The sequence below is a fragment of the Phytophthora infestans genome, genomic scaffold (genome assembly GCF_000142945.1).
Source record: "Phytophthora infestans T30-4 supercont1.35 genomic scaffold, whole genome shotgun sequence".
Lineage (NCBI taxonomy): Eukaryota > Oomycota > Peronosporomycetes > Peronosporales > Peronosporaceae > Phytophthora > Phytophthora infestans.
The window spans coordinates 902,737-929,714 of record NW_003303724.1 but is presented as its reverse complement, the minus strand read 5'-3'; the positions used below and the strand labels follow the sequence as shown (position 1 = coordinate 929,714).

The window sequence follows — 26,978 nt, the reverse complement described above, 5'->3', positions numbered from 1 at the left end:
GACAAGTAGCGTAATAAACACAAAGAGAACTGGAAAAAGGGTTCGCGAACATTTCGTTTGAATATGTCGGTGATTGGTTGAATCGTGCAGGTTGTCACTTCCCGACTTCTATAGTTGGCAGCACTTGTCTTAACTTTCGCCTTAGCCTTAGTCTTGGACAGCGTAAAGTGGGAACAATTGTGATGAAGTTCACCTTAGCACTCGTCTCGTTGTGGATGTCTGGTTTACTTTCCGCAGCGAAATACCCGCTTGGGCCGAACCGCTTCCTAGGCACATGCCTTGATTCAGCATGGGTAGCACAGATGGAAGCGGAGCGAGGTGTCTCTAGCCAAGACCGCGACTCGAACGGCAGACTCGTTCACCCGTTCTTGCAACCAGCACTAAAGTACCCACGACACAGAGTAAGGCCACTATCTTTATAATGTATTTACTAATGTTAAATAAAAAACTACGCGCTAGGTGGACGATCCTCGGACATCGTCAGGCAAAGTATTCACAGACAATTGCATGACTTCAGATGCGTTTTTCTATGGCGCAAACCAAGATGCAGATGGCAAAAACCGTGGGGAGGTGCAGGGCACTCTCGTTTTGGACCTGTGTGCGTGGGACACACACGCTCTTGCCACAATGGTGTTGGCGATCATGGCAGAAGAAGTAGTACGTACCATTTATGGCTTAGAAATGGATGTTTTTCTACTGATTTTTTTTCTTAGAGTGGATATAAAGTGTCGATAAACAAGGGCGGAGCAGGTGTGGACATCACCGAGCGCATGTCATCTGTAGGAACGGGAATGTGTACCCCCATTCATCTGAACGTCGAAGTGTGGACGTCCAGCACTCTATCAGATCTGAGGGTTTACTTTAACGAGAGTTACCAAGTTGGAGGTGTGGGTTACTTCGGTCTCTCTGGGGTTTATACCACGCATCAGTTTGTACAGGATGGGATGAAAGCGACGCCACCGTACTTTCCTGATTTCTGGAAGCACTACAAAACAAGCGAAGCGCTAATTGATGCACTAAACGTAGTGTCTTTTAAGTCCACATCCAAGTACTATCCTCCAGTAGAAACCACCTGTGCCGATGGGATTATGGGCAGCAAGGATAACTGCGAACGAACAGAAGCGTGTACTCAATACGAGAGCAATGGCAAAACCTGCTTGGTACTGGCGTTGATGGTCCCTGATTACGACCAGGGATACTTCCAAGCTGTCTTCGATAACTTAGATGTGCCTGCCTACTTTTGTTTCATCGCTTATGACGGGGTGAACCAATTCGCAGCAGACGCCGCCAAATCCAGTGACCCAGTGTTTTTCTATCACTACGAACCGGATTTGTTCCATGTAACAAATAAAGGAAAGTTTGATCGTGTTGCATTGCCACGTACAGACCTAGAACGAGTGAAATTGGCGACTGGGGACTATGGAGAAAACGGCTTTGGAGCGAAAACCAGTAACCCCGTGGACGTTGATTATCCAAGCTTGGCACTCTCGAAATTTGCAGCTTCAGTAGTCAAAGATTTGCCCATCGGCTCCTTATTTTCCAAGCTTACTCTTTCTGACACGGACATTAATGCTCTGCTAAGTGAGTACAGTATCGCTATGAGTAGGACCGATCCCGAGCCATATTTCCGCGCAGCTTGCAATTGGGTAAAAACGAACTATGACACGTGGCGTGACTGGCATGACCGCTTATTAATACCGATGTGCTCATTTGATAACCATATTGTCAGCCATGTGACGGGGTGTGACATTAACAGCACTATTCATGAAGTACAGTTCGCTTGGAAAGCTCCCAATCCCGGGAATTTATCCTTACCGAACAACTGTGACGGAGGTGTCGCAGCTCTTCCCGATACTATCGCTACAAGTCGCTCTTGTGAATGGATCGAAGCAAACCAACGCACGTGGTCTGGCTGGATTGACAAGAAACCAGAATGTGACTCGAGCTTCTACGATTACAACGTCTCAGATTGTGATTCGGACGCTTATCGTACGGTAAAATACTTCTGGAAACTGGTAGCTTCAAATTCTAAATTATCTGGAGAGTGTTCTGGAGGCGTTAAATTGCCGGACGACGTCAGAATTGACTGCGAATATATGCCAACATCATCACCGACATTTAAAGCTCTTGCGGCGCTAGCAGCTATTGTAGCTGTGCTGCTTGTAGCCGCAGCTGGGGTTGTAGTTAAACACCGCAACGCCCCGATTATCCGACGATCGCAATATGAAATGCTGCTTCTTATGATTTTTGGAGGGTTTTTCACGACTGGAGCTGCCGTTGCGTACGCTGGAAGACCCACGGGGACGTTGTGTGGGATTCGCCCTGTGCTGGTGTGTATCGGGCTCACCACTATCTTCGGTGCACTGGTTATGAAATCCTTGCGCGTCTACCGTGTATTCATGACCATCCTCAAATTTCTCGCCATTTTTTATGTAGGCGACATTATTATTTTCATTGCATGGTACGGGGCAGATTTCCCCGAACCGACTATTACGACCGAAGAAGCGTCGGAAGTCCGTGGTACGGTGGATAAAATCTCGTGTAGCTCGTCGAGTTTCATCTTCACAGCGTTACTGATCTTCTGGAAGACGATTTTATTGGTATTGGGGCTGTACTTGTCGTTCCTTATCCGCAATGTATCTGTGGATTTTCAGGAATCGCCGTGGATTTTCGGATCGGTTGTGGTGGTACTGGTGGGCTGTGTCCTCGTCATGCCCATGTCTTATCTCGTAACCATGCGAGCAGCTACGTACTACGTTTTTCTGGCTTGTACGCTGCTGATCTGCACGATGGTGATCATGGGGCTAATGCTCGCCCCCAAGCTTTTCCGTCTGAAAGAAGTCGGTACAGTCAGTTCGGGAAGCTCGAAAAGCGTCGTCAGTGTGCGAAGTCGACACAGCTTCCTTTCAGCCAAGTCAAGATCTATATTGAACGTAAGTAACGCCACAAATGGCGCAGCATCAGACTCACGAAGGTCATCCCAGAAATTCACAGTGAAGCCTGCGCAGATCCAGGAAACCAGCACAAACAACTGCTCCAGCAGCGCGAATTAGCGAATTTAAACTTAATACATAAAAATGGTATTACCAAACTCATTCCGTAACTTCGAATGAGCCTGTCACGCCAGACTTTTTTGCATAGTACGAATAGATGTTGCTATTTTGGAGCCTTTAACCTCTTCGACGAACTTAAGTGGTGACGGCATCGTGCGACGCTGGTGTTAAGAAGAGCCAATCCATTGCTACTAAGCTCTGGAAAACGGTACGCAGCATCTGGAAACGCACTCATGTTAGTCATTGTGGTACGTACACCGTTCGTCGAGCTCGAGCGTTGGAGTATTATTGTCATTCCTCTTCACTTTCTCGAGTTGTGGACGTGTGTTTCCTGACCCCACTTCCAATACTGTGCTTCGTGTTGGCTATGGAATTACTACCTCTTAATTCGCCTAGTGACGGCTGGAGAACGAACTCAGGATGGGTCGTTCGCTACGTGTTCGTCTTCAATCTACTGTCTCTTTGCTGCCTTCAGCAAGCCTCAAGTTTTCTGACGACGCTAAATATTACTATCGGACAAGGCCTTGCGATCACTGTGAGCTGCTATTTCGTGACTTTACTGACTATTACTGTATGGCAGTCTGGGGGTTCCCCATTCCGTTCGTATTCGAACTTACCGGAGGGGTTTTCGGTGCTGTATTCATGGGCTGCGTCGTGATGATTCTGGGCCGTCGAACGATAGCCAAGACGCCGCAAGCTCGAGTACTGTACTACGTTCTGCAGTGGAGGCAGCAATGTGCTTTGTGTACCCTGTCTTCAGTGCCGTGTACCATGTCTTGAACGGTGTTCAGCAACTCGTGTTGATTCAGATACTTTATATTCTTAAGGTTTTTACACGTCTGTCCATGCGAACGCCTGCTGTTCCAGTACAGATGAAGAGGACAGACTACGCTCCCTGGCAAGGCTTCCAGAACGCGTGATATTCACCGCAAATCTGTTCCATCAAGTCTATCTCATGACCTGTCTTCCGAATGTCACTTTGGACAATTGGTACTCTAGTAGCCATCGACACATTCACCTCAGTAATAAGTGTGGAGCGACTACTTTATCGTCCAGAAATGGTGCTTATTGGTAGTCGTCCAAAGCGGAGCAAGTTGTCCAGACACTCGCAAGCTTCTGTGTTTCCTCTAAATGGTCCACCGCTGACTGCTATACCCACAAAACTACCAATTATTAGGCGAGCTGCTAGGAGTTTCATAGCTGGCGTGGAGAGCATAACGTTAGTACGCCGCTCACTTTCACGAATTTCAGGATTCTCGAACTCATGGTCGGTACAGTCACCCCCTCGATCACGTATCATTCCGTTACAGCGCGCAGAGCCCAGAAGACCCGACGTCACTAGCGACGATAGTATTGTGCCATTCCAGACGTTGTCTATGGTGGAGTATTTCATTCTGGTTAAGTACGTGTCGTGTATGATTCCCGTGATGGTCGGAGTCTATACGTCGATACTAGCACACCTCCCTAACGCTGTTTACTACCCGTCACTGGCAAATGTTACACGGGATGAACAGAAGGCAACTCAGTTTGATGCGGCAGTGTACGCGATACTTCAGATTTTGTCATTGGCTGTATTCGAGCAGATTCTTCGACGACGACTGCAATTCTCTGTTCTCCACCAACTAGGCTTTGTTCTTGAGACTGCAGCCGCAGATATTCAAGCGAAACTAGGAATGTTCATTTCTTCTTTTTCCTCGAACATAATGGTGCGTATCTCGCGATTTGCAAGTAGAAACGTTTCTAACTTGAATTTACTCCTATATAGGGGTTGATTTTACTTTCCAGTTCACATGGATTAACAGAAAGGAGTAACAATAATTGCAATAACTTCAAAGTCAGTAGAATTGCTATTTGGGCTCCCAACCTTCCTCGTCTGGTGCCATCATTGATTTCCTTCGAAAAAGTTCATCGGCATAGCGAGTCGGCGACCGCTTATTGCTCAGCTGGCCTTCAGATACGAACGAGCTCATGCGTTTGAGAACGCGAGTTTGCGTTGACGTCATCGACGGTCGTGGTCGCTGCTGTGGTTTCAAAGCATCTGCCATCGTTCGAAGTGATTGGCTGTGTGTACGCTGAAAAGTCGCTCTTCTCTCTGCTACCGATGCTCTTGCTACCGGTTTAGCATCAGATCGAGACTGGACAGCTACCTCCAGCTTCCGTAGCGATCGACTGGCCATGCGTTGGAATAGTATTCTTGGATTATTGTCCAATGATACTACTTCCTCTGTTGGTTGGAAAGACGCCGGGTGTCGTTCAGAAGCCACGGTGTTGCCTCTGTCAGATACAACAACGTCTCGTGGAGGCTGGTCGACTGGCAAGCTCTCAATTGTCGAGAGCGGAGGCTCGATTTCCGATGTAAACCGAAAAGAGTCGTTCGGTCTGGAGATTTGGTACCGAGGAGGCTCTCGATCTTTAGCAACATTTTGAGACCCGAAGAGTTTATCCGCGTATCGGGTGGGAGAGTCCTTCCCACCTTGACCTTGGCTTTTAGTGTCCGGGTTGCCTCCTGAGGCCACGAAGGAGCCTACTCGTCGTAACAATGGTATACGAGGAGGCTTGGTCGTTGTCGAGTCATCACCAGGAGCTAACCGCTTTCGACTGAAGTGCGTTGTAGTGGTTGGACGAGATCGAAGCACCTCCAAACTGGCCTGTAAGTCTTTCAATCCTTGTAAAATAACCACTTCTCGTTCTTCCAGCTGCTGTAAACGATGCTGAAGAGACGATGACGTTGTCGTATGTGTTAGATTCGGGTCGGTCGGAGCTTCCATTGTTGACGTTTCCACGACTGCCGTCTTCGTTTCACTGTAATTACGACCTACACGATCGAAGTGGCTACTGCTTTCTCGATTTCTGCTCTCTGTTTTCGGAATTTCAGTTCTCTTTTGCTGCGTTTGACCGCGTTTCTTACGTCTACGTTCGCGTAATTCCAGTAATTTATCGCGGATATTCACACCGACCCCGAACTTTAGCGTCGGATCATTCGACTCCTTGTTGATCGCCGTATAAATTCGCTCCGCAGCTTGCCGAACGGTGAGAGCTGGTGGTGCCAATGGAGGAGACGTGCCAGCTTGAGCACACGCCTTGGCGATCGCCTCTGGACTGTATAATTTACGCACCAATTCTAACAAGGGACAGTGCGACTTACTCACCTCATAGCTTTGCATGTATGACGTGAGCATATCAACCACGACTCGACGACGATCTTCGGGGTATTTCGCAAGTACCGTCTGGAATTTTTCTCTGGCTAACACACACATCTCGACATGAGTGACAGCTCGAACGTTCGCTGCTCGTTGGTAGTTCATCAGAAGCGCCATGTCACCGAAAGCTTGGCCTCGAGAGATGAGGATTTCGGTGCCTTTGCCGTCCCGACCTCCGTTTAAATAGTACCGTCTTTGAGCGGCATCCAGTTCATACGCCGACTGTCGAGTCGTATCGTTCATTTGAGTAGCATTCATGACGACAGAGCGACGACGAGCTGTCATACTATTACTACGTCCAATATTGAAGCCATTTCTACCCGTTGCCAGTGTTGTAGTAGTGACTCTTTCGAACCGGTTCGAGTCGCGATCCAGCTCACAGTAACCACGGTTCACCATGTAGAACTCGACATCGACCTCTCCTTGTCGCATGATAAAGTCATTGGGGAGATACACACGCACATCGAGATGCAGCATCAGTTGTTTCTGGAAGTCCGGGGTACAGTCTTTCCAGAACGGCACGTGCATGACTACTTCCATGTACTTAAACAAGACAACTTCGAGACCAAGCGAGTGCGAGAGACTCTTTGAAAACTGGACGATCTCTCCATCTAGACACTCGTATTCATGCCACAAATGCTCGTAGTATTCGTGGATACGCTCACGCAGAGGTACAGGCAGTTGAAGCTTGGCAGTCATAGCGAGCACTTCTTCCATTTTACGTTGGTAGCTTGTGGCGTTAGCGTTAAAATTGGACACGAGAATGGCGACGTGACCGAACACTACGGCTAGAACGATCGATCCTAGTACGACCGACAGCGACGCGAAGAGATTCTGAGCCGCAGTTTCAGCTTGAACACCCTCACCTTGTATCAGCAGCAACGCAGCATAGAAACTGGCGGCGTATTTGTCACCCCACGACATGGTAGAGTCTTCAAACTCCTCTGTCTCATCTAGCAGGATTGTCCAGATACATGCGATGTAATGTGCGATACACACGACCATAACCACGATGCCAGCGATACGGAACAGATGCGAGTAGCGGGAATACAACAGCCACGCCCAGAAATTACTCCCCGTTCCAGTCTGATTAGCGCGTATGAGCCAGATCATACGAACGAATCGCGTGATGTGCACTAATCGCTCGACACTCAAGCCACCGAGTACAAAGTGCATCCATTTTGAGCCGAACTCGTCACTGTTAACGTGGACCAAAATTGACACCGCAACTAGTATATCCATGATGAGACGAGTCTTCAAGTAATGCCACAGAATTTGCCAACTGGACAAGACAATGACACCCGTTTCGGTCACATATCCAGTTCGTAAAGAGATCAAGACGTCAAATCCTAGCATGATTCCTACCACAGAATTTACATGAGTATGTGCGTTGCCCGGAAAAGCGAGTTCCAGAGGAAACCAAAGCACGTAAGCGACTGTAGCCACCAGGATGACTGCATACCGCGCCTGTGACACCCTCGAGTACGGGGAAATCGGCATTAAAAGCCGGCGTTTCCACATATGTAGCGTCCTTTGAATTAAAGCCAACGCAGTATCATGTTGTTTTGTGTCCATGAATGACTGTTCGATGTCGCCATTAGCGAGATTGAACTGCTCCATTGAGTGGCTTTCGCTGACGCCACTTTCGAGAGGAGGGTGACCACCTCCAATGAAAGTGGAAGTATCGCCAAAGTGGCGAAAACTTGCAGTTTTTAGACCGATCTCGGGCGATGAGGTGAGCTGTTCACTGACGTTGCGAGATGACGGACGCTGATGCAAATAGTGCTCTGTGTGCTGGCTTCTTGGAGTACGAGCGGTAACTCCCGTGGATGGTGGAGATACAAAATCAGAGACCAATCCATCCACCCCCACAGCCATACTGGAGGGCATCCGTTGCAGTTGTCGGATCTGGAATCGCTCCATCATTTCTTCGTACGGTGTCTCCTTTGGAGGGATCACAGCCGATCGACTGGCTACCTCGATGTGTCCACGGATGTCGGACACCGAGCGTCTTAGACTTGAAGAAAGTGTGGCCCATGCAGGCGGTGCACCACTGGCGGGCGTCCCCGCGATACCCCGTGATGAAACACTCCTTCTTCGAGCATTAACATGCGGTCGTCCTCCTTCGCCTACCGCGCGAAGGACCTCCGCAATGGGGTATACAACCCCCGGAGGCGCGTGCGTGGTGTGTCGTCTCGAATTTGGAGAGGTCATTCGACGAAGCGGTGATGCGGTTACCGAAGCTACGTTGGTCACTGGCGCCACTGCATGATCTTGGGCTGAGTCAACCGGAAGGGGTGAATCTCCTTCAGCCATGGTCATCGCAGTAGAAACCTTGGGAGATCCACGTGCACGTCTTGGCCACCACTGCAATTGGTTTCGCGTTCAGCTCCACTTAAAGACGTTTCTTTTCGAAATTGCTGCGAGGTTTGTAAACGTTTTACAGGTCGGCTATTCTGGGCCACAACGAAGGCCTTGGGTAGTTCAAATTAAAGTTGCAATTTAGCATCACATATTTATTTGTGTTTACGGGTATTTTAAATGCCCTTTTTTATTTAATACTACAAAAAAGTCACATTTTTTTTGTAGTCTCAAAATAAAAAGCGGCAGTTTGATCGAGCAAAATCTGTATTTTATAAGACCCCTCAAATGGAATCGCTGTTCTGCTCACTGCAGACGCGTCAAGCACATCTCTTTCGTCTCAACGTAGCCCTGAAACTACTACCGCGTGAATCTTATCCCAACAAGCTTTGTACACAGAGAAACATTGCTGTTGCGCCCCATAAATTTGGCACTAACGATTGCTGGCGTCTCCCCGGAGTGATTAAACCTTTGGTTTTGAAGTGATGTACATTGAAGAAAGTAGCTTGCAAACCATGACGACCTATGTGCGAATGAGCAGACGTCTATATTCCATCTGTCCTCTCTAGTAGCACAACGGCCTTACCAGAGTCCACCGAATGTATTACATAATGTCGACCCCGGGACCCGAATATCACTCCAAAAATCTGCATGCGAGCCAGTGGCCCACGTCGTTGTTTTGATGTTCCAACGCAGCTCTCCAACGAGAATAAGCGGCTGAGCCACACACAGGTTTAAGTCGTGAGTGGTCTGTGCATCCATTGCCGCGTTTGCTAGCACATCCGCAGCTCGTTTGAAGTCGCGCTGTTGTTGGCGCCAGGAGGCAACAGTTAGTCTGTCGAATAGACGCCAGCACTTCCAATATGATTCATTGAGATGGGGCGCCAGTGGTGCAGCTCGTGCTGACGGAGAAAAGGAAAGCTATCGCCGACGACGTGAACCGGCGGCCAGCGGTAGCCCAGTTACCAAACCTAGGTTTTCAGTGTAATTGTTTGTCGTCCTCGGGCCCGCATAAGACATGCTAATAATCGAACAAGCAGTTGAGTCAGCTATAGTAAATCTAAGTCTGCTGATCACGACCCCGCTGCCTCCAGGTCCTAGATCCCCTCAGGACCCGCCGACGAAGAACAGTAGATAAGAGTGAAGATCGGTCTAGTAAGCTGGCGGTACTACCGGGTTCCAGGCTTGCAAAAAGGCCCTTTGTACCACTTGCGCCGCCATTTCCATAGCCGACGACGTGTGCCAGTCAGAAGATGGTGATGTACTGTGAGGTAGCCCGCCTGCAACCTAGCGACAAATACCGCCGTGTGGGTATGTTCACTAGCATCATTGGGAGGGTCATACTGCGAAAATCTCCATCTCGACACGGCTTGAAAAAACGTCGCCGTACCGTGCTGCCAGCAGCAATCCACCAGTCTTGTTATGCATTCCGTGAGGCTCCCTTGTTCCAGCTTAGAGAGAAAATGATGGACCTGATCCCAGAATTAAGGCGGGTTGACTTCATATGAAATCCAAAAATGTCAGTCACTGCTGAAAACTGCGACAATTCTGGCGACACCCAGCGTTGGAGGTAGATGCGCGGATGTGTGACCATCACCGGTCATGCCCAGAACACGTCACGTTCGTCACTGGCACACAGGATGTGTGTGGACATCCAGTGCGGCCCATTGATGGCACATACATCGAAAAAGCCAAATTCTTCAGTCACGACGTTGCGGACTTGCAACCAACCACAGCCACTGAGACCTTTTGTGGCTGTGGCGCTATATGTTAACCATTGGGATTCGCTTTGCGCTCGTTGCGCCGCGCCTTTTCGACGTGCTCTGGTCTTGGTAATTTGCTTGTAGTGTCGTCCAAATTATCCCCACCGTCGCGAGCCCACTCACAAACAAACCATCCGACTTAAACGTGGGTGTGAATGAAGATAGACCACTTTAGCCTCCGCGTCATGTATCACACCCAGAAAATTCTGAAGAGCCGAAGCATTTGAGACCGGCACGGAAAATACCAACAGAAGAGCCGGCAGAGGCCCTAGCAATGGAAGGACTTGCTCCGGTGATCCACAACGACCGGCAAATTCACCGATGCTGTCAGAAAGCGAACCGCCTTGTTAGAGTAGACCTTGTTAAGAACGCTCGGGAAGTTGAGCACCAGAAGATAAACCAACGCTCCAGCTGGCTTTTGAAAGCTTCTGTGTATTCGCACAGGTCCCACCACTGTGATAATAGCGAGTCCACGGTCATGTGTGTACCAGTGCATCACGACTCTCAGCCGTTTGTCTTGTTGCCGTAGCAATTTAAAGTCCGTATAAGGTTGACAGAGAGCATCATATTCTGTGGAAAGGTGCTGATATGACAGTATCATGTACGGCAGCCATTCGAGACATTGCGTACTCAACAATTGACGTTCCACTCGGAGAGTTTCGTGGTAGACCGATCTCCTGAGGCGAGACACGTCAGGACTGAGAGCCCTTACATTCCAGCAACATTCGTATCCCTGAAAATACTCTGCGGTGTCGTGTAAAGACTCCACCATGTGCGCCTTTTCAGACACGAATGCTGTACCGCCTGCTCGTGAGACCAAGGAAAGACCCGTGGCCCACAATGAAGTTACATAAGCCAACAGCGGATCTTAAAAAGGTGGCTGCCCGTCGTGATATAATGTGGCAGGGCATTAGGCCTACTAGCGCACAATACGTCCACAACAACGTGAGCGATCCAGGTTCTGTCCTAGGCCCAAGGAGATATCGTCGCGAACGCCATCGCCACCAGCTCTGCCCTGAGGCCCGGGATGGCCAACCCGCCTTCATCGCGGAGAGGGCTAGCTAGGTTTTCGTCGAGCCAGCTCCTCGTACCAAGAGTCACCTCGGACACCAAGGTGTGCCAGACATAGTTACGGATGTTGTTTTGACAATCGGCGAGCTGTAGCTGCCGGTGCCCACGCATGTCTTCCAATAAAACGTAACTTCATTGCAATCACCGCTAGTGGGACCAAGCTCCTTTTATCAGCTGTAGTGGGTTTATGGCATGCAAGAAAGAGACGCTTGGCTAGATGCTGCTCCGCAATACTTCAAACCTTCGCGCGATCCGACACACTACCGACTTGTAAACTGAAATATCGATTGAGGCCCAGTCTATCTAGAAAACGAAGTGTTCCGAGTAGGACCGCATTCGCGGATAGTCCGCCTGGGTGTAAAACAATAACCAACGCTTTCCCTTCATTGATTCGAGGCCCAGACGCTCGGCTAGAGTTCTCCCTCAGAACGTATAGTCGAGGCACTAAGTTGTGATACTTAAAATAGCTGGCGGTGCCATCTTCATACCCCCCCCCCTCCCTACGAAGCTCGAGCATGCCGCTGTTGCTGCGAATCATAATGTCTTAATGTTCCCGATCCCAGCCGTCCTGACGGTAGAATGGGTCCAGAGCTAAGCCAAAGAAAGAAGGGGCAACTGGGCAACCCTGGTGGATACCACTGGTTATCGTGGACTATGCCCCATTGGCAATAAATCGCACCGTCGTTCTTGTGTGAAGAAATTCGATCGCTCTGATGAATCTGGGTGGGAATCCATGTTGCCTTGGTACTACAAACCGATGTTGTCGACATAGCGAGACGTAGGCTTTTTTGGAAATCGAGCAGTAGCGCGACGGCCGCTTCCTGCTTGTTTGCCACACTTGAGCAACATCAAAAATATTGATGGTTTCGTGGATGGTGCGACCATGTACGAATTCATTTTAGTTTGGATTAATCTGATGAGGCAGTATCCGGCTAACTCGTGCCGCTAGTACCCACGTTGGTGAGGTGCGTAAATGTTCATAACAAGTTGATATCCATGCATCTTGCCCTCGACAGCCATGACGTGAGGACACCAGTGCTCCAGGTATGAAGGTTGCATGTCAGTGAATCCACCATATGAGTCGATAAGGATTGCGACCCCGTCTTGCGGTCTCTGCCGCAGGCCAGAAAGATCTGTCCCGGCATCCACGTCCCATTCGAAATCTCCAGTACCGAGGCAACGCATCCTGAGTCTGTCGAACCTCATGAGCTTCTACGTGTGTTTCCTGGAGAAGATAGACGTCGGTGCGACCATTAAGGTCCAAATTCCGGAACGATCGAAACCAACCCGCTTTTGCCTGTGTCGTCGAGCCAAACCCATACATGTTCTGCGTGACGCATCCAAACATCTGATCCACGTGATGCAGATCCGGTTCTGCTGTGGAGGTGCCAGACACCGCATCCTCCTGCTTGTGGCTTCTGCCCCCGCGCGATGAATGCGTCTGAGCTGGCGTCAAACTTGTTGCGCATGTGCCCTACGGGAAGTGCCGAAAACAAATCGCGCAATTTGTGCTCGGATCGACGTTCGCGTCGACTTCGAGTCCTACAGTTAGCAGCTTGCCGGCGTACCTCAGCTACCGCACTCGTGTTCATGTCCATGTGTTACCTTTTAAGAGGCAAGAGCCCCTACTGCCCCATGAGCAAGACAGTGAGAAAATAAAACCTTATAAAAATGTAGTGAACTGTCGTGACCACGAATTTCCTATACGTGTCGCCAACCTTGGCCCTGATCTCAATCAGAGCTCCCATTGAACGCCCCATGATGCTTGATAGCTCGCTCTTCATCGTCGGAGTTAAATTCTTCCACAAGCCTCGGGTTGCTACTGTCGTGCAGGCTTCTTTTCTCAGCGAAGTTATTTTTCCCAGGAATTAACTCAAGCTTCTTGTTCTTCGACATGGTTTCTAAGCTGAATGAGGCCGATCCAGCAGTTTCAAACAGCCTCAACACAGTCGCAAGTACAATTTATATGAGCGAGCGCATGACTGAAGGCTACTGGAGGTGATGCATTTGAGCGGGAAAAATTGGGAGTGATCGCCTCTCAATAGCTGTAGCAGTAGTATACATTGATGTAACAGATAATTTGTTATCCTGCTGCAAGTAACTATCCGGTGCAAGCCATCTATTTTCGACAATAATTATCACAACGTGAGTAGCTGGTCCTGGCTCAGATTTTTTGCCCTTCTGTTTCACGCTGTAGCCAAATGGCTCTGGATCGCAGCCTTATTTACAAATAGTAGTAAAATACTGGATCACGCCAAAATAAAAATAATGGTTTGTCTCCCCACTCAACCTCATTGGCATTGGGGACTTTGCGATGTGCTTCTAGCGACAACGCTGATTACATTACTTTGCGTGGACATAGATCAGAAAGAAAAAAAAAGACAGCATTGTAGCTTATCATAATTAAAATTAATAAATTATACTGGAATAACGGGTTATCTATTGACCTGTTTTGAAACTTGCTCATAACAATATACTTCTTCCTTGCCTCGCCGCGCCCGCTTCGCTTCGCTACGCTAGTGCGCTCCCTAGTCACCGACCTCCGCTTCGCTTTGGTGGCTCCAGTATAGATAGAACCTCCTTTTTTGTACATGTACTCCGCGCTACGCGCCGCGCCCCCGACCTACGCTTCGCTTCGGTGGGTCTCCGCTCTCTAAGCGCTCACTGGGCAAAATGTACTGATTTAGCCAGAAACAGACGGGTCGGAATTTCAACTCTGTATTTTGTTTTTTAAATTACTGTTTGTTTTGCAACTGTGTATTTTGTTTTTTAAATTACTATGGGTTAAAACTAGTCAAAACAGGGTTTCGACTTAAGTATTAGTAAAGAAAAAAATCGATTTTGACCAATAGAACGGACTTATTCGAAGTGCTCTAGTTCATATTGGACGACATGGAGGCCCCGGAGCAGTTGTACTCGCTCGTGCTCGAATTGTCGTCGCCCGAGCAGCGCGAGAGCGCCCTTCTAGAGCTCAGCAAGAAGCGCGAGGAGTTCCCCGAGCTTGCGCCCATACTCTGGCACTCGTTCGGCACGGTGGCGGCGCTGCTACAGGAGATCGTGGCCATATATCCGCTGCTGTCGCCCCCGCAGCTCACGGCCCACGCCTCGAACCGAGTTTGCAACGCGCTAGCGCTGTTGCAGTGCGTGGCGTCGCATTCCGAAACTCGCACCCACTTTCTTAATGGTGAGTTGAAGAATGATGGTCTTCAAGAGTTGCCTGTTGCCATTGTAAAAAAAGAATAGTTGCCACTAACCTCTTGAATCCTGCAGCACACATTCCGTTGTATCTGTACCCATTTCTGAACACGGTGAGCAAAAATCGCCCATTCGAGTACCTGCGACTGACGAGTCTCGGCGTCATTGGCGCGCTGGTCAAGGTAAAATGAGCGATGGTCCAAAGAAAGAATGATTGTTGACAATTGCAACTGCAACTCGTGTTGTGTTAGATTGATGATTCGGATGTGATCAACTTCTTGTTGCAAACGGAGATCATCCCGCTCTGCCTCCGCATCATGGAAGCTGGCAGTGAACTGAGCAAGACAGTGGCCACGTTCATCGTGCAAAAGATCCTTCTTGACGACATGGGACTCACCTACATTTGCCACACGCCGGAGCGGTTCTACGCCGTGGGAACAGTGCTGAGCAAGATGGTAGCGACTCTGGTGGAGGTGCCAGCGCCGCGTCTGCTCAAACACATCATACGCTGCTACTTGCGTCTCTCGGACAACCCTCGGTACATTGTCTTTTTTGCTTTCCCTCGTTTCAGCTCTTTAACAATTATGTTCAATTGTTACAGTGCTAAGGAGGCTCTACGCCAGTGTCTACCAGAGGCACTGCGTAACCACACGTTCGATGAAGCTCTTAAGGATGACGCTACCACTAGCCGCTGGCTGGCACAGTTGCTGTATAACATCAGTACGGACGCTAGCGTCGGTGCTGGAGCGATTCAAGGTGCACGTCTATCGAGCTAGTTGGAAAGAGGCAAACATTTTTTTTTCTTGCAACAATTAGGCCAATAATCCTTACAACAAAATCGAACTGTGTCCACTTCGTCCGTTGTTAGGAAAAAGGCAACAGCACATTATTTTCTCTTGCAACAAGTGGATCAACTAACCTTACAGCACAAGCAAAACTTGTCTTACAGAGACTGAGCCAGACGCTTAATGATGTCGTTGTATAGTGACGCGTTGACGCTCTCGTTGTGCTGAGCAAGACGTCGCAACATCGAAGTGGCTTCTGTGATATCAGCGGCAAAAGGCGCAAGTGATGGGTGCAACCCATCCACATTATCACTTGCCGTTACCGCAGACTCGAGCGCACGTGCTGCACGTGAAAAGAAGAGCTTAAACACAGGGTTGTCAGCGGCAAAAGAAGCCAGCAGTCGATTCTCCAGCAATTGCAGTTCCTCTTCACCTCCCGAGGTTTCCAACTGACGAACGTCAGAAGTTGCCTGTGCTGCGAGTTGCGCACCTGAAACACCAGGAGATTGCAGCAGGGTGCTTAATTGTTGCGCAACATTGTGAAAGAATCCGATAGGAGCAGCCAGACTGCGACGAGCAACATACTCCTGAACCAGAGCCAGCAGACTTGACACTACAGCGATACGGTCGAGAGCATCACGACACGCGCGGACTCGAGCAACATCCAGCTCGAATGTTTCAGGCCAGGCACGTGACGCGGAGCCATCGATATGTCTCTCCACTAATGCAAAGATACTCGCGCGCACAAAACGTTCGAACGCAGCTCCGTCATACTGCGTCAGTCTAGCACGCTCAGCCTCATCGACGTCCGGTCTCTTGAGATACGCTTCCATCTCCAGAGCCAGCCACTTTACTGTCATCGGATACGCTGCATCTACACTTCCAGCGTCGGAGAGACGAGTTTGAAGCTGTTTCTGTTCGTATTCCACGCCGTGTCGTTGCAGATAAGCGCCTAGAAGTCCAAGATGCGCGTTCAACACGTCACTACGGAGTTCATCGACTTTATCCAGCGCGAAGGCCAAGAACGCCACCAGAAGCTGCACAGGCGTCATGACGCCCGCTGCTATACGTTGTGCCCAGTCTGATCGGAACTCTTGTGTACTTGCAGCTCGAGCAGGCGCCTCAGCTCGCTCAATAACCTCCAGAACTCCGTTGCAGCGTGCTTGAATGATGTGGACATTTCGTGCTGGATCTTGCATAAGTTCTCGCAGTTGATCAGGACGAAGCGCGCTATCTACTTGGTCGGCCAATGCTGACAGTCCAGGGCCTAAACCACTGCTGTTACCTCCTCCCAGCGCGTCTCGGAAGGTGGATCGCAGCTCTTCAGTGCGAGCCAGCAGCGTCTCGATGTCATTCGCCTCAATCACGCGGTCCCAGAAGGCTTTGGTCATGGCTTCACGCACACGCACAGCCATTGCTGCCACGGACTGTTGCGATGCCACAGCAGCAGCCGAAGCCTCCACATCTTTGTCTCGTGGGATCTGGAACTGAGGGTTGAGAATCAACTCGTGCACTAAGTTGCGGTCGGCAAGTAGCGACAAATTAATCGAGGGAGGTGGGCTAGAGGACTTGTCTTTGTCCTCTCCCATCATTTCATCGTCGTCATCTTTTTTTTCTTTATCACCTTCACCACTTGTGCCTAACGACGTTGAAGTTGCTGTGCCGTTATCAGAGGGGGATGCGTTGTTGCCGCCCGAGTTTGCACTCGAGTTGCCACCACCCACTGCTGCATTCCCAGTGTCTGATTCTTGCTTCAAGCTCTGCCCAAGTTCTTCGACCTTTTGCTTAGCACCTTCTCGACCGAGTAAGCGCTCGAGCGCTCTCTGCATTTGCATCAACTGGCCGTGAGTTTGCCGAAGCAACTCGTGCACTCCATCCACTCCGTGCTGCGCTTCTTGGGCTTGAAGCTCGTACTTTTTGTGCACCAACATTAACTCGCGGTACGACGTCAACAGTTCAGCTGCCAACCGCTCCGCATCTCGCGCTTTCCAGCGTGCAAAAGCCTCAGTGTAAAAGGCAAATCTGGCCGAGAGTCTCGACACGCACTTTGTCAACTCCTGCGTCCTCTGGCAATCGCTGGATGTTGCCAGACACAGACACAAATTCTCCATGTCGAGGAGAATCACACTGGCTGCGTAGTGCAGTCTCTTGGACGGGTTTTGGCCCATGATCTCGTTCGGGTGGCACGAGATCATGCCTGCCATCATCAACACACGGAAACTCATGGCTCCATTGCGAGGTGAAGAAGTTGCACTTGAAGTTGCCGTTCTCTTTTTCTTGGCCAGCGGCGATTTCACATGATAATTGTCCGCTTTCTCGGCCATCAGCACCTTCAGTAGTCGCTGTGCAGCCTGAACTACAGGTCGCTGCTGCAAGAGACCCATGCACTGCTCAAAGCTCGCGCTCTTCATCTGTTTCCAGCAGTCCACCACCTTTTTCACATCTTGTTGCACTTGGCGCAACGCTTTGGCAGTTTTGCGGTTTGCCACGTGGCGACGGAACCATCGCTGGATGAATTTCACCCGTGCCACTCGGTCTTTGACACTTTCCACGCTTTGCCAGCGCTCGTTGAGGCGGCGAACGAGTTGTTGCGTTTGCTCCTCGCGACGCCGAGCGGCATCATCGAGTTGCCCTGCGAGTGTGCGGCGTGCCCTATCCGCCTTGTCGTTTTGGTCGGCACGCACCAGCTCCACTTTCTCCATTATCAGATCGGCACGTTGCTTGCACTGAAGTTGCAGTTGCTCCAGTTGCTCATGGCGCCGACGAGCCGCTTCGTCGAGCTTCGAGACGGACGATTGTCGGGAACGCCTAGTCTCTTCATGTCGCTTGACGCGCATCCCCCTGGCCACTTCCTGGGCGTGTTGCACGCGGGCACGCGCTCGAGCTGCCAGTTGCCGCGTGTGAATGGCGCGGATCTCATTGGCGCGGGCGATGCGCGACTGCAACTCGGCCGCCAGTAGTTGCGGGTCAGTAGTGACGTCGGCGGGGGCGCAACTGGCGCGAGAGCGGGCCTCGAGGCGCAGCTGGCACTTGCTTTTCGTCTGGTTTACCATGGGCAAAGCGAAAACTCTTCCGCGGATCTAAGCAGAATGCGAACTGGGAAACAGAGTGAAGCTTTTGAAGGTTGTTTTTCTCTACCAAGAGGATTCTTAGCTAGGGTTTCGAAAGTATGTGGCATGGAGGGGGTGACACGAAATAAGGTTCGAGCACGAGAGGGGTAGGTGACATCTGTTGAGGTGTGTCATTCATTGATAGAGAATTGCACTTTGACGCGCAGTCTCTTTCCTAAAGGCATCATGATGCCGTTGGCAATGCGTTGGATTGCTGACTCGTTCTCGTCGTTGATGGTATTTTGGAAGTCTTGCAGCCTTTCCATAAGGCTCTCGAAATTCCGTCGCTCTTCGGGTAGTGCGTGGAACATGAGGTAGTCCCCGACGGACATGTCGAGATTTGTTTCAGGTTGAGAAAGTTGCGTGGCCTTTAGAGAAACTGGTGATAAAAGTCCAGGAGTGGATGGCACCAACTTAGTGTCAATTGCTGGTGGACGAGAGATCCGATGGCACTCATCAACAAACCTGCCACAACAAAACAAATTAGGCAAATACTGACAAAATACAGACAAAATACTTCGAAGATTAAGTGACTTACGTAAGGAATGGGCGATAGTGGAGATGCTTCGTTGAAGAATTCGAGGAAAAACGAAGAAAGAGCGACGTCACTTGTGCTGCTTCGTCCGTCGTTAGCTTGAACACGATGGAGCGGCCCTGAACCGCACGCATAAAAGCTGACAAGTTTTTGTCAAATTTCATGCTTGTCACTTTTGCACAAAAACTAAACTAAATATTTACCTTCTGTTGGAAGTGAACTTTTGATGTAGCCATGCAATTTGCGATCGTATTTCTCGAATCGCTGGTGCAAGAACCGGGTCCACTCGGATACAGGTACAGTTAGCCGCGCCAAAAGGTGGAGAACGAGCTGCTTAAGTTCTCGCCTCCCTCGAGAATGTTGAGGATTCTGCCCGTAGCGTCTATGAAGCACGAAACAAACCAGCTACATTAGTTGAGAGATTAACAAATAACATTATCAAGTTTCGCACTGAAGAAACGCGGTGTAGCTGATCAGATTTCCGGGCGAACGTGAGAATCGTGAGAGCATTTCTTTGAGAAGATCCGGATCAATGTCAACTCCGCATTTCGACAGAATTCGCGAGTATTCTGCAGCAACAAGATGAACATTTCAGATTGTCACGTAAAAAACCTGGAAAAGTTACACAACTCACCGTCTTCGTACAGCAGACCAGTATTATCTTGATCCATTGCTTCTGCAAGTTCAAGAAACTCTTCTGCTCCAGTAACGAGACAGCGCGGGGTGTCTACAGAGATACTTTTGGGGGCATGTAAAAACTCCTTGAGCTGTTTCTCAGCTGCGAGGAAGTTGGCACCAAGTTGAGAAGTTTTCGAAGGGGATGGAGCTTTAGACTGTTCGTGGTCCATGTCGGATTCAGATGCAGAGTCGTCGCCGTTCAGGTTGCACACACGGCCAAGCTGAAGATCAACACATTAGATGGGCAGTTTAAAACCAATTACTCAAGTATCCACCTGTTCATAGTCGATGACATCTCGCTCCTCTTCGAAGCTCTGTGCTTTAAGTTGTTCCAGTAAGAATTCTCGTTCTGGTCGCGTCAACGGAACCTTAAGATGCTGGAGAAACTTTTTTGTGAATATCTTCACATCCAAAAAGCCGTCGCCCTTATTGTCTAAATGATGTAAAGCATTTTGAACCCCTTGGAACCCCTTACGGTCACCACCCTGGATTCCACAGATGAGCTTTTGACGAACACTGTCCATGAGCAGACGTTGAGAATCCAGCCACTTATCGATTCGCATTCGCTGCTTGATGGGGCTACGCGATCGTCGTTTTGTTGGAGAGCGTTGGCGCGATTGGCTCGATTCACTTTGAAGCGCAGGCAGTTGCTGGAGAGCTCTACAGAAGGCCACATAGTCGAAGCCATTCTGTGCGCTGGAAAACTGAGCTGCAAGTGCCTTTGTATCACTGAAAAGTGTAATTGGTACCATGGTTAATGCCAGCATTGTCCTTGTAGCTTACATTTTCTTCATGTCCTTTGCCAATAGATGCTCGCGCAGCACCAATTCTAACCCCCTAAAAGCATTTAGCGGGTTACCGACTGTAGTGGGAGCATTACCATCGAAGAGAGCGAAATCATACGAAGCCGATGTTAGGGATCCTCCACCCACACGGTCAGCCTCTTGCAACGACTTGTAAACTTCCTCTAGCTGGGCCTCATCGTCGGCAAGGAGAGCATGAAGCCGGAGCAGCTGGTGCTCGACGTTAGACTCGGGCATACCAAAATTAAAAAAAATGACAAGCAAAGTGCAGTATATTTATCTCGTGAAACGATGTCCAATATCTAGGCTGCAGGTTAGATTTTTTGTGGTGACCCTTATTTTGACGAAGCCCGATTTAACGAATGAAAGTCTCCATCACGGTCAGAGTACCGGTACCCGTATCTAGATTTAGTCATTTCGACCTTATCTAAATGGGCGCTATAGTTACCGACCATGCAGCGCTTAAAGGGCTCCAACTTGACAGACAAGCTGCACAGGTGGGCCACTACGCTTCACAAGTTTGAGTTCGACGTGCTATATCGCCCTGGCAGTACGAATGTAGATTGTCCTGCTCACCATTCAAAGTGCAGGCTGCCCTAAGAATTCGCCTTCAGATTTTATTCGCACTCGAACGTGTCGGCGTATAATTGCGACGGAAGGAAGCGACGCAGTCACTTTAACGCTAGGAGGGTTTGGACATCACTGCATAGATGGCGCCCAGTTGAGCAAGTATATTCATGGAGTACAAAAGTAGAATGAAATGCTAAATGGAACGAACAATGTACTTTATCCATCTATATTTGGACAACCTGTCGTGATTTACAGGGAATTTTGCCCCCCCCATCATTCCGGAGCTGATGTAGCTACCGGTACGTAAGGAATTCGATTCAATGTTTAACAAAGCCTTTTTCATTAAGCAGGCCTAGGAGATGCGTAAGCACATCACTTTAAGTGTGTTGCGCTTAGCTGAGCTTTAGAGCTTTTTCAGGCGAAGTCTAATGATGAAGCTATTGAAGTCTAGAACGATGATAAGCGCGTAATTTTTTTCTAACAAACAAGAGGTAGAAGTAACAAGATTGCTTTCGAATCTGCGCAAATGTAATAGCAGCTACTACAGTAGTAGTTACCAGGTGCGAGTGCGCTCCGTTCCACTTCACTTCATGCTCATGTGTTCGTGCGAGAGTTGCGTCTTCCGCCGAATTTTCATCAGAGGTGCCTTCGCATACGCTCACACTTTGGCAAATGCATTCTCCAAGAGCGAGGCTATTTTCTGCGTACTGGGATTATTCCGTGCCGCCATGATCATCTTTGCTAGAGCGTCTTCGGTGAACAAGGCTTGGAAAATCTTGGCCATAGACTGTTTTTGGTCGGGGTACTTGGTGTTCCAATCGTCTAAATACTTAGACCAAAGCTGAAATTCGGGACTAGAGAGAAGCCCATCCGACACCTTGTTAAGACGTACTTGATACAATTTGCCGTCCAGACGTTCATTGTAACGAATAATAACATCCGCTCCAGGCTTCTCTAAGATGAACGTGTTGAAAGCATCACGCGGAGGCCTTTCAGCATGTAGCCAACGCTTGTATCGCTGAATCTGCAACTGCTTTGAGAGTTCTACTGTGCTCGGATTCTTCATACCTTCTGCGACTATCTTTGCCACACCATGATCGTGGTAATATCTATGAATTGGAGCCAGCAACGTTTCTTTGTCGGTGTTCTTTTTGTTGAAGCTCTCGAGGTAGTTAAACCACGTTTTGAACATCGGAGTGCTTAGAAGATTGTCTCCAGTCTCGTGGAGATTGAACGCCTCGAAGACATACTCGGGAGAGCGATTGCTGTTCAGTAGCCTCTTAATCTGTTCAGCCTGCAATCTGGAGGCAACATTCTCTGTTAATTGGACTTTCTTGGCTGCTTCAAGCATGGCAAATACAGCATCATCGCCGTAGTGAGCTGCAATGGGTGGTTCCATCGACGCTCTCGAAGTGGGATACTGGAGATTGAAATCGTCTACGTACTTGGTCCAAGCGATGAATCGCGGGTTTGTAAGTAGTCCATCCACTTTGTCGTCGATCATGAACATCTCGAAGACGTATTTCGGAGTTTGGGCGTCGTCTAACCACCTCTGGATTTGCTCCTTCCTTAACTTAGTGGCCAGCGCATTTGTGGTTGAGTACGTCTTGGCCAGCTCAAGAGCCCTTGTCAGGCCTTCGTCGCTGTAAATAGTCCTCAACGTGGGGATCATGGACTCCTTCTTCGTAGGATTCTTTGCGTTGAAATCGTCTACGTAGTTCACCCAGGTGTTGAAGTCCGGTAGACCAAAAACGGTGCCTTCGATCTTTTTAAAGTTAGGCACCATAAACTTGTTCAGTTCAAGCAGCTGAAATACTTCTTGTGTTGATTTCCCCTCGTCAAGCCACTTTTGGGTCTGCAGAGTCTTTAGTCTGCCAGCAGCTTCAACCGCCTTATTTACTGGCTTTGCTGCACCTAGCAGTTGTGATAGTTTTTCGTCGGGGACGTCTCTTTGGGAAGGTTTTGATTTCGTCGTGATTTTATTCGTCAAAGATTGAAACATTGCTTCGATCTTTTCGAGGCTGGGACCACTTGGAAATCCTCTCTCGTTGTCGTCCATAACTCTTAACTGCCGTTTGATCAGATTCTCCTCGACTGGTCGAGTGAAGCGCGGAATGGTTAGGTGCTCCTCATTGAAGGTCACACCCGCTGAGATAGAATCCACCTTGAAAAGGGCGAAAGCCGCAAGCACCAACACCACACGGTAGATAAAATGCATTCCGGAAGTCCTTCAAAGCCAGCGCAAATTACGAAGTGATAATTTTCATGGATGTTACTGGATGAATATGCCAGCAGCTTCGTGGTAGGCCAAGTCACCCTCATGTTCCTATTAATGTAACTCGAATACCGAATTTAAAATCGTAAAGGTAAATGTGTCGGGCGTGACGAATCAAAGATTCCTCGTGCGGCGTGAATCCTGCTTGATCCTGACTTGATTAGCGATTCGTAATGTGTTATGGTCTCGAGCGTGACGAATCAAAGATGACTCTAGTCACGTTGGATCTTACTGCACCTAGAAAAGTGAGGCCAACGCCTTAACGATTTGATATTACGATCAAATGATCCGAGTGTGACGTATCAAAAATAAGATGCTCGAAATATCTGACCTAAAACAATTCTGCGACGTAGTAGAAGACAATTTAACGGTTATATTCCTTGGTCAGAGATTTGGTAGCGGAAGTCATCCTATAGTGAGTTGGTTTTGCTGAAGAACGGATAGTCGTTGAGGGACGCCAGTTGTATCTTCTTGGGTGGCCGGGACACTTGTCACTTTTTATTTTTTGAACTGATCACTTCTTCTTTTTCGTAATGCGGTTACTTCCGACCTGGGTAACCTGAAGCTGTGGCAGAGACGTGATACAGCGTCATGTATCTTGCTTCATCGTTTTCCAGCTTGAACATACCGTAATTATGGAAGTACCGGTACTGCAAAGTACCGCAATTATGGATGTACTGGTCGCAATGGAGATACGTTTAACTTCCCTCTGGGCCTCAGTACGTATTATGAGAGACAGACTTATCTATTTAACCGTAGTTTCTAGATGTCTGGTAAATCCTAAGCCTGGTTAGCAACGCCGGTGTCTGCGCTAGATCCGGTGGTTGTGCGAGGCTTGTCAGCTCATTAGCCTCAGTACGTATTAATAACATTGTTTATCACGCCATTCCGTATCTGACTCGTGTCTTTCCTTTTAAATAACTACAATGTTGGCTTCCGTGTATCTTCTGGTGTCATGGTTCAACCCATTGGAAATCTCCCCGCTTCTAACCTTGTAACCTGTCGGTCTGTCCGTCCGTCAGTCCGTCGCATTCCCCGTCTTGCTGCTTTTTCCTGCCTTTTCGCATGGCTACACTCGGCCTGTCTTATACAGTTTCCTCCTATCCTACCGACCGCGCCTACCTTTCTGACTCGACCTAACTATGCTAAAATTACAATTATATCCAAAAGCGTTACACAATTAACTCGCGCCCTGATTGGTCAATACCTGCTGACCTGCGACACTGACTGGATCTGTCGCACGATCAGACCGTCTATCGCCCTCGCGATTGGACGTAAGGTAAACATTTCTGCCGAGCACGAAACGCATCGATTGGATGCAAACGGCCAGGCGAGCTGCGCAGATACTGCAAATCGGGCACAGTAACCACTTTATTTTCTAAGAGCTCTGCACACTTCTCAAATAGAGATATTTATCATTATTAATGTAGACTTCACAGACCAGTATTTTGTAAGAGCTCTGGGATGTTATTTTCCACACACTTTTCAAAGTAATGACGATATTAATAGTACTAATATGCTTAATATAAGCTTCACAGGCCGCATTTGTAAGAGCTCGGCGATGCTATTTTCCACACACTTTCTAAAGTAGAGACAATAGTATTTTTTAATATTAAAGTAGGCTTCACGACCAGCGCTTTTTGTAGGGACCTTGCGAATATATATATTTTACTTCACCTGGCACTCAACACTGCCACCGTGCAATGAAGGCGCGCGGCTGCACGGTCATTGCGCTATCTGCTCCCGTGCGCCGCACCCGACGAATGCATGCGCGCACGATAGATAATTGTTTTAGTCAATTTATATTGCATGTAAAGTATGTATTTGTTTGGAAATCTGATAATATTTTTATTAAGGCAAAGCCAAATAGTAATATTTTAAAACATTATAGTATTTTGCCTAATAATAAATACCAGCCTTACAGTACCGTGCTATTGGCTAATATTTGGACGCAAGTATTGGTTGAAATAATATAATTTTGTATAAGTTGCTAACTTACTCACAGTTGTGGGCCCTACGTGCAAGCAATGCGAGGCGAAGATTGACCCGCTTCTGCTGAACCCGCAGCGGTCTACGACGGATTCCCGGGCGCGCTGCGTCTGCTGCGGGAAGCTACAGTACGGTTACGCACTCCGTACAATCATCGGGCGGGACATCGTGCGGCGCTGTATTGCCTGCGAGAACGGCCCAAAAGCGGTTGAGCTTTGGGAGGAAAAGCCCCCCCCCACCCGAGTCGGCCGAAGTGCGCCGCCAGGAAAGCCTGGCGAGCGTCAAGAAGGCGATGGGTCCTGACAGGTACCCCAAGAAAAAAAGAGGCGCAGCCGCCTTCGCAAGCTGACCGCCCGAAATGTCAAGTACATCGAGTAAAAGAAGCAGCAGAAGAGCAAGTAATTGGAATATATACCCTTTTAGGCCCCCATTTTCCTACCTATTTTTGTAATTTGTATACTGGCTGACGGTACGAGGCTTGGAGACGCACATACGGTAAACTGACTATGGCGCTGCCAATAGTGTTGACGCACCTACAGAGGGTAGCGCGTTTCATATAATAATTAGCGCATGGTATCTACTGTGAACCCTTGCAAGCTGACCGTCCATTTCTGCTTTGCGCGTTACAATAGATCGAATGTACACTCGCTCACTTGGATACATGCCAACCATCATATCTGTGCCATCAGCGCTCACAGCGTACGTTGCATTCATGTGCGCTCACAAATTGAGACTACAGTATCGAGTGAGCACTACACACGACGATTAACTTGCTGTCTACATAGATACGAGCACGTGTGCGGTAGTGCAAACCATACCGGTGGGTGTGGTAAGTTGAACTGTCTGTACGCAGTACCGGTGGGTGTGGTAAGTTGAACTGTCTGTACGCAGTACTTTACTTTAGCGTCCTGTCCATAATGGTCGAGATAAGAGCTCGGTTGAGTCGCGGGTGGCTATAATGTGTACCTGCCGCGCGCGTATATATTGTTTTTCCTACTGCTAACAGAAGCCTGGTCAGCCGGCCTGTATCAGGCTGCCTGCATTACCGCGGGTATGACCTGTGCCTACTCAGCGACGCGCTTGATCATATAGTCGGATGCATAATAAGCGTTAGTACTGTAAGCGAGCACGACGATGCGAAAGTACCGAGATTGCAGCAGTGACCCAATACATGGGTGTTGGTTATCACGACCACATCATTCGCGACATTGCGGAATAAACACGGACATATCCAATAGCACGCCGGGCTGCTAGCTAGACACCGAAAGTACTTATCTAATGTACATGATCTACTTTTCGATTCAAGCCTAAGATATCTATGATCTGATAATTTGTCTACAGCCATGTGGCTTCGTATGTTCGTCATACAGATCGGAACCAGTAAATGCCAATCGGAAAGGATCTACGCCACTCGGTCAAGCAGTAGCTGTGCAAATCAGTCAGTAAATACGTCAGCTATACATGCAAGATTAATACAAGCGGAAGATAGTGGAAAGACTCTTCGGTAATATCATAAAGAGCTCAGCGGGACAATTTCAAGGCATAATATTGGTGTTTGGGGCGATCATTAGCAAATAGTACCTGTCCTAA

At 48.8% G+C, this 26,978-nt stretch overlaps 6 protein-coding genes across 6 annotated transcripts; 2 read left to right on the top strand and 4 right to left on the bottom strand.

The window, feature by feature from the left end:
* Positions 1 to 146: 146 nt before the first annotated feature.
* Positions 147 to 3,053, top strand: PITG_15283 (uncharacterized protein; the record flags this gene model as incomplete). Its single annotated transcript, XM_002898680.1, has 6 exons — positions 147 to 401; positions 460 to 657; positions 714 to 1,994; positions 2,254 to 2,281; positions 2,437 to 2,844; positions 2,995 to 3,053. 6 exons carry the CDS (start codon positions 303 to 305, stop codon positions 3,051 to 3,053), a joined length of 2,073 nt encoding a protein of 690 aa, XP_002898726.1.
* A 2,976-nt stretch (positions 3,054 to 6,029) lies between these two features.
* PITG_15282 (Voltage-gated Ion Channel (VIC) Superfamily) lies at positions 6,030 to 7,366 on the bottom strand (the record flags this gene model as incomplete). Its single annotated transcript, XM_002898679.1, has 2 exons — positions 6,030 to 6,072; positions 6,114 to 7,366. The coding sequence occupies 2 exons, from the start codon at positions 7,364 to 7,366 to the stop codon at positions 6,030 to 6,032; spliced, it is 1,296 nt and encodes a 431-aa protein (XP_002898725.1).
* Positions 7,367 to 13,414: 6,048 nt separating this feature from the next.
* Positions 13,415 to 15,419, top strand: PITG_15281 (cell differentiation protein rcd1; the record flags this gene model as incomplete). The annotated part of the gene is made up of 6 exons (XM_002898678.1): positions 13,415 to 13,446; positions 14,136 to 14,166; positions 14,326 to 14,632; positions 14,719 to 14,825; positions 14,895 to 15,181; positions 15,245 to 15,419. The coding sequence occupies 6 exons, from the start codon at positions 13,415 to 13,417 to the stop codon at positions 15,417 to 15,419; spliced, it is 939 nt and encodes a 312-aa protein (XP_002898724.1).
* A 21-nt stretch (positions 15,420 to 15,440) lies between these two features.
* PITG_15280 (uncharacterized protein) lies at positions 15,441 to 18,514 on the bottom strand (the record flags this gene model as incomplete). The annotated part of the gene is made up of 2 exons (XM_002898677.1): positions 15,441 to 17,698; positions 17,759 to 18,514. The coding sequence occupies 2 exons, from the start codon at positions 18,479 to 18,481 to the stop codon at positions 15,587 to 15,589; spliced, it is 2,835 nt and encodes a 944-aa protein (XP_002898723.1).
* Positions 18,515 to 19,072: 558 nt separating this feature from the next.
* Positions 19,073 to 20,314, bottom strand: PITG_15279 (uncharacterized protein; the record flags this gene model as incomplete). The annotated part of the gene is made up of 6 exons (XM_002898676.1): positions 19,073 to 19,212; positions 19,277 to 19,455; positions 19,525 to 19,642; positions 19,708 to 19,899; positions 19,966 to 19,972; positions 20,027 to 20,314. The coding sequence occupies 6 exons, from the start codon at positions 20,312 to 20,314 to the stop codon at positions 19,073 to 19,075; spliced, it is 924 nt and encodes a 307-aa protein (XP_002898722.1).
* A 1,468-nt stretch (positions 20,315 to 21,782) lies between these two features.
* On the bottom strand, positions 21,783 to 23,342 carry PITG_15278 (secreted RxLR effector peptide protein, putative; the record flags this gene model as incomplete). Its single annotated transcript, XM_002898675.1, has 1 exon — positions 21,783 to 23,342. One exon carries the CDS (start codon positions 23,340 to 23,342, stop codon positions 21,783 to 21,785), a length of 1,560 nt encoding a protein of 519 aa, XP_002898721.1.
* Between the last annotated feature and the right edge of the window lie 3,636 nt (positions 23,343 to 26,978).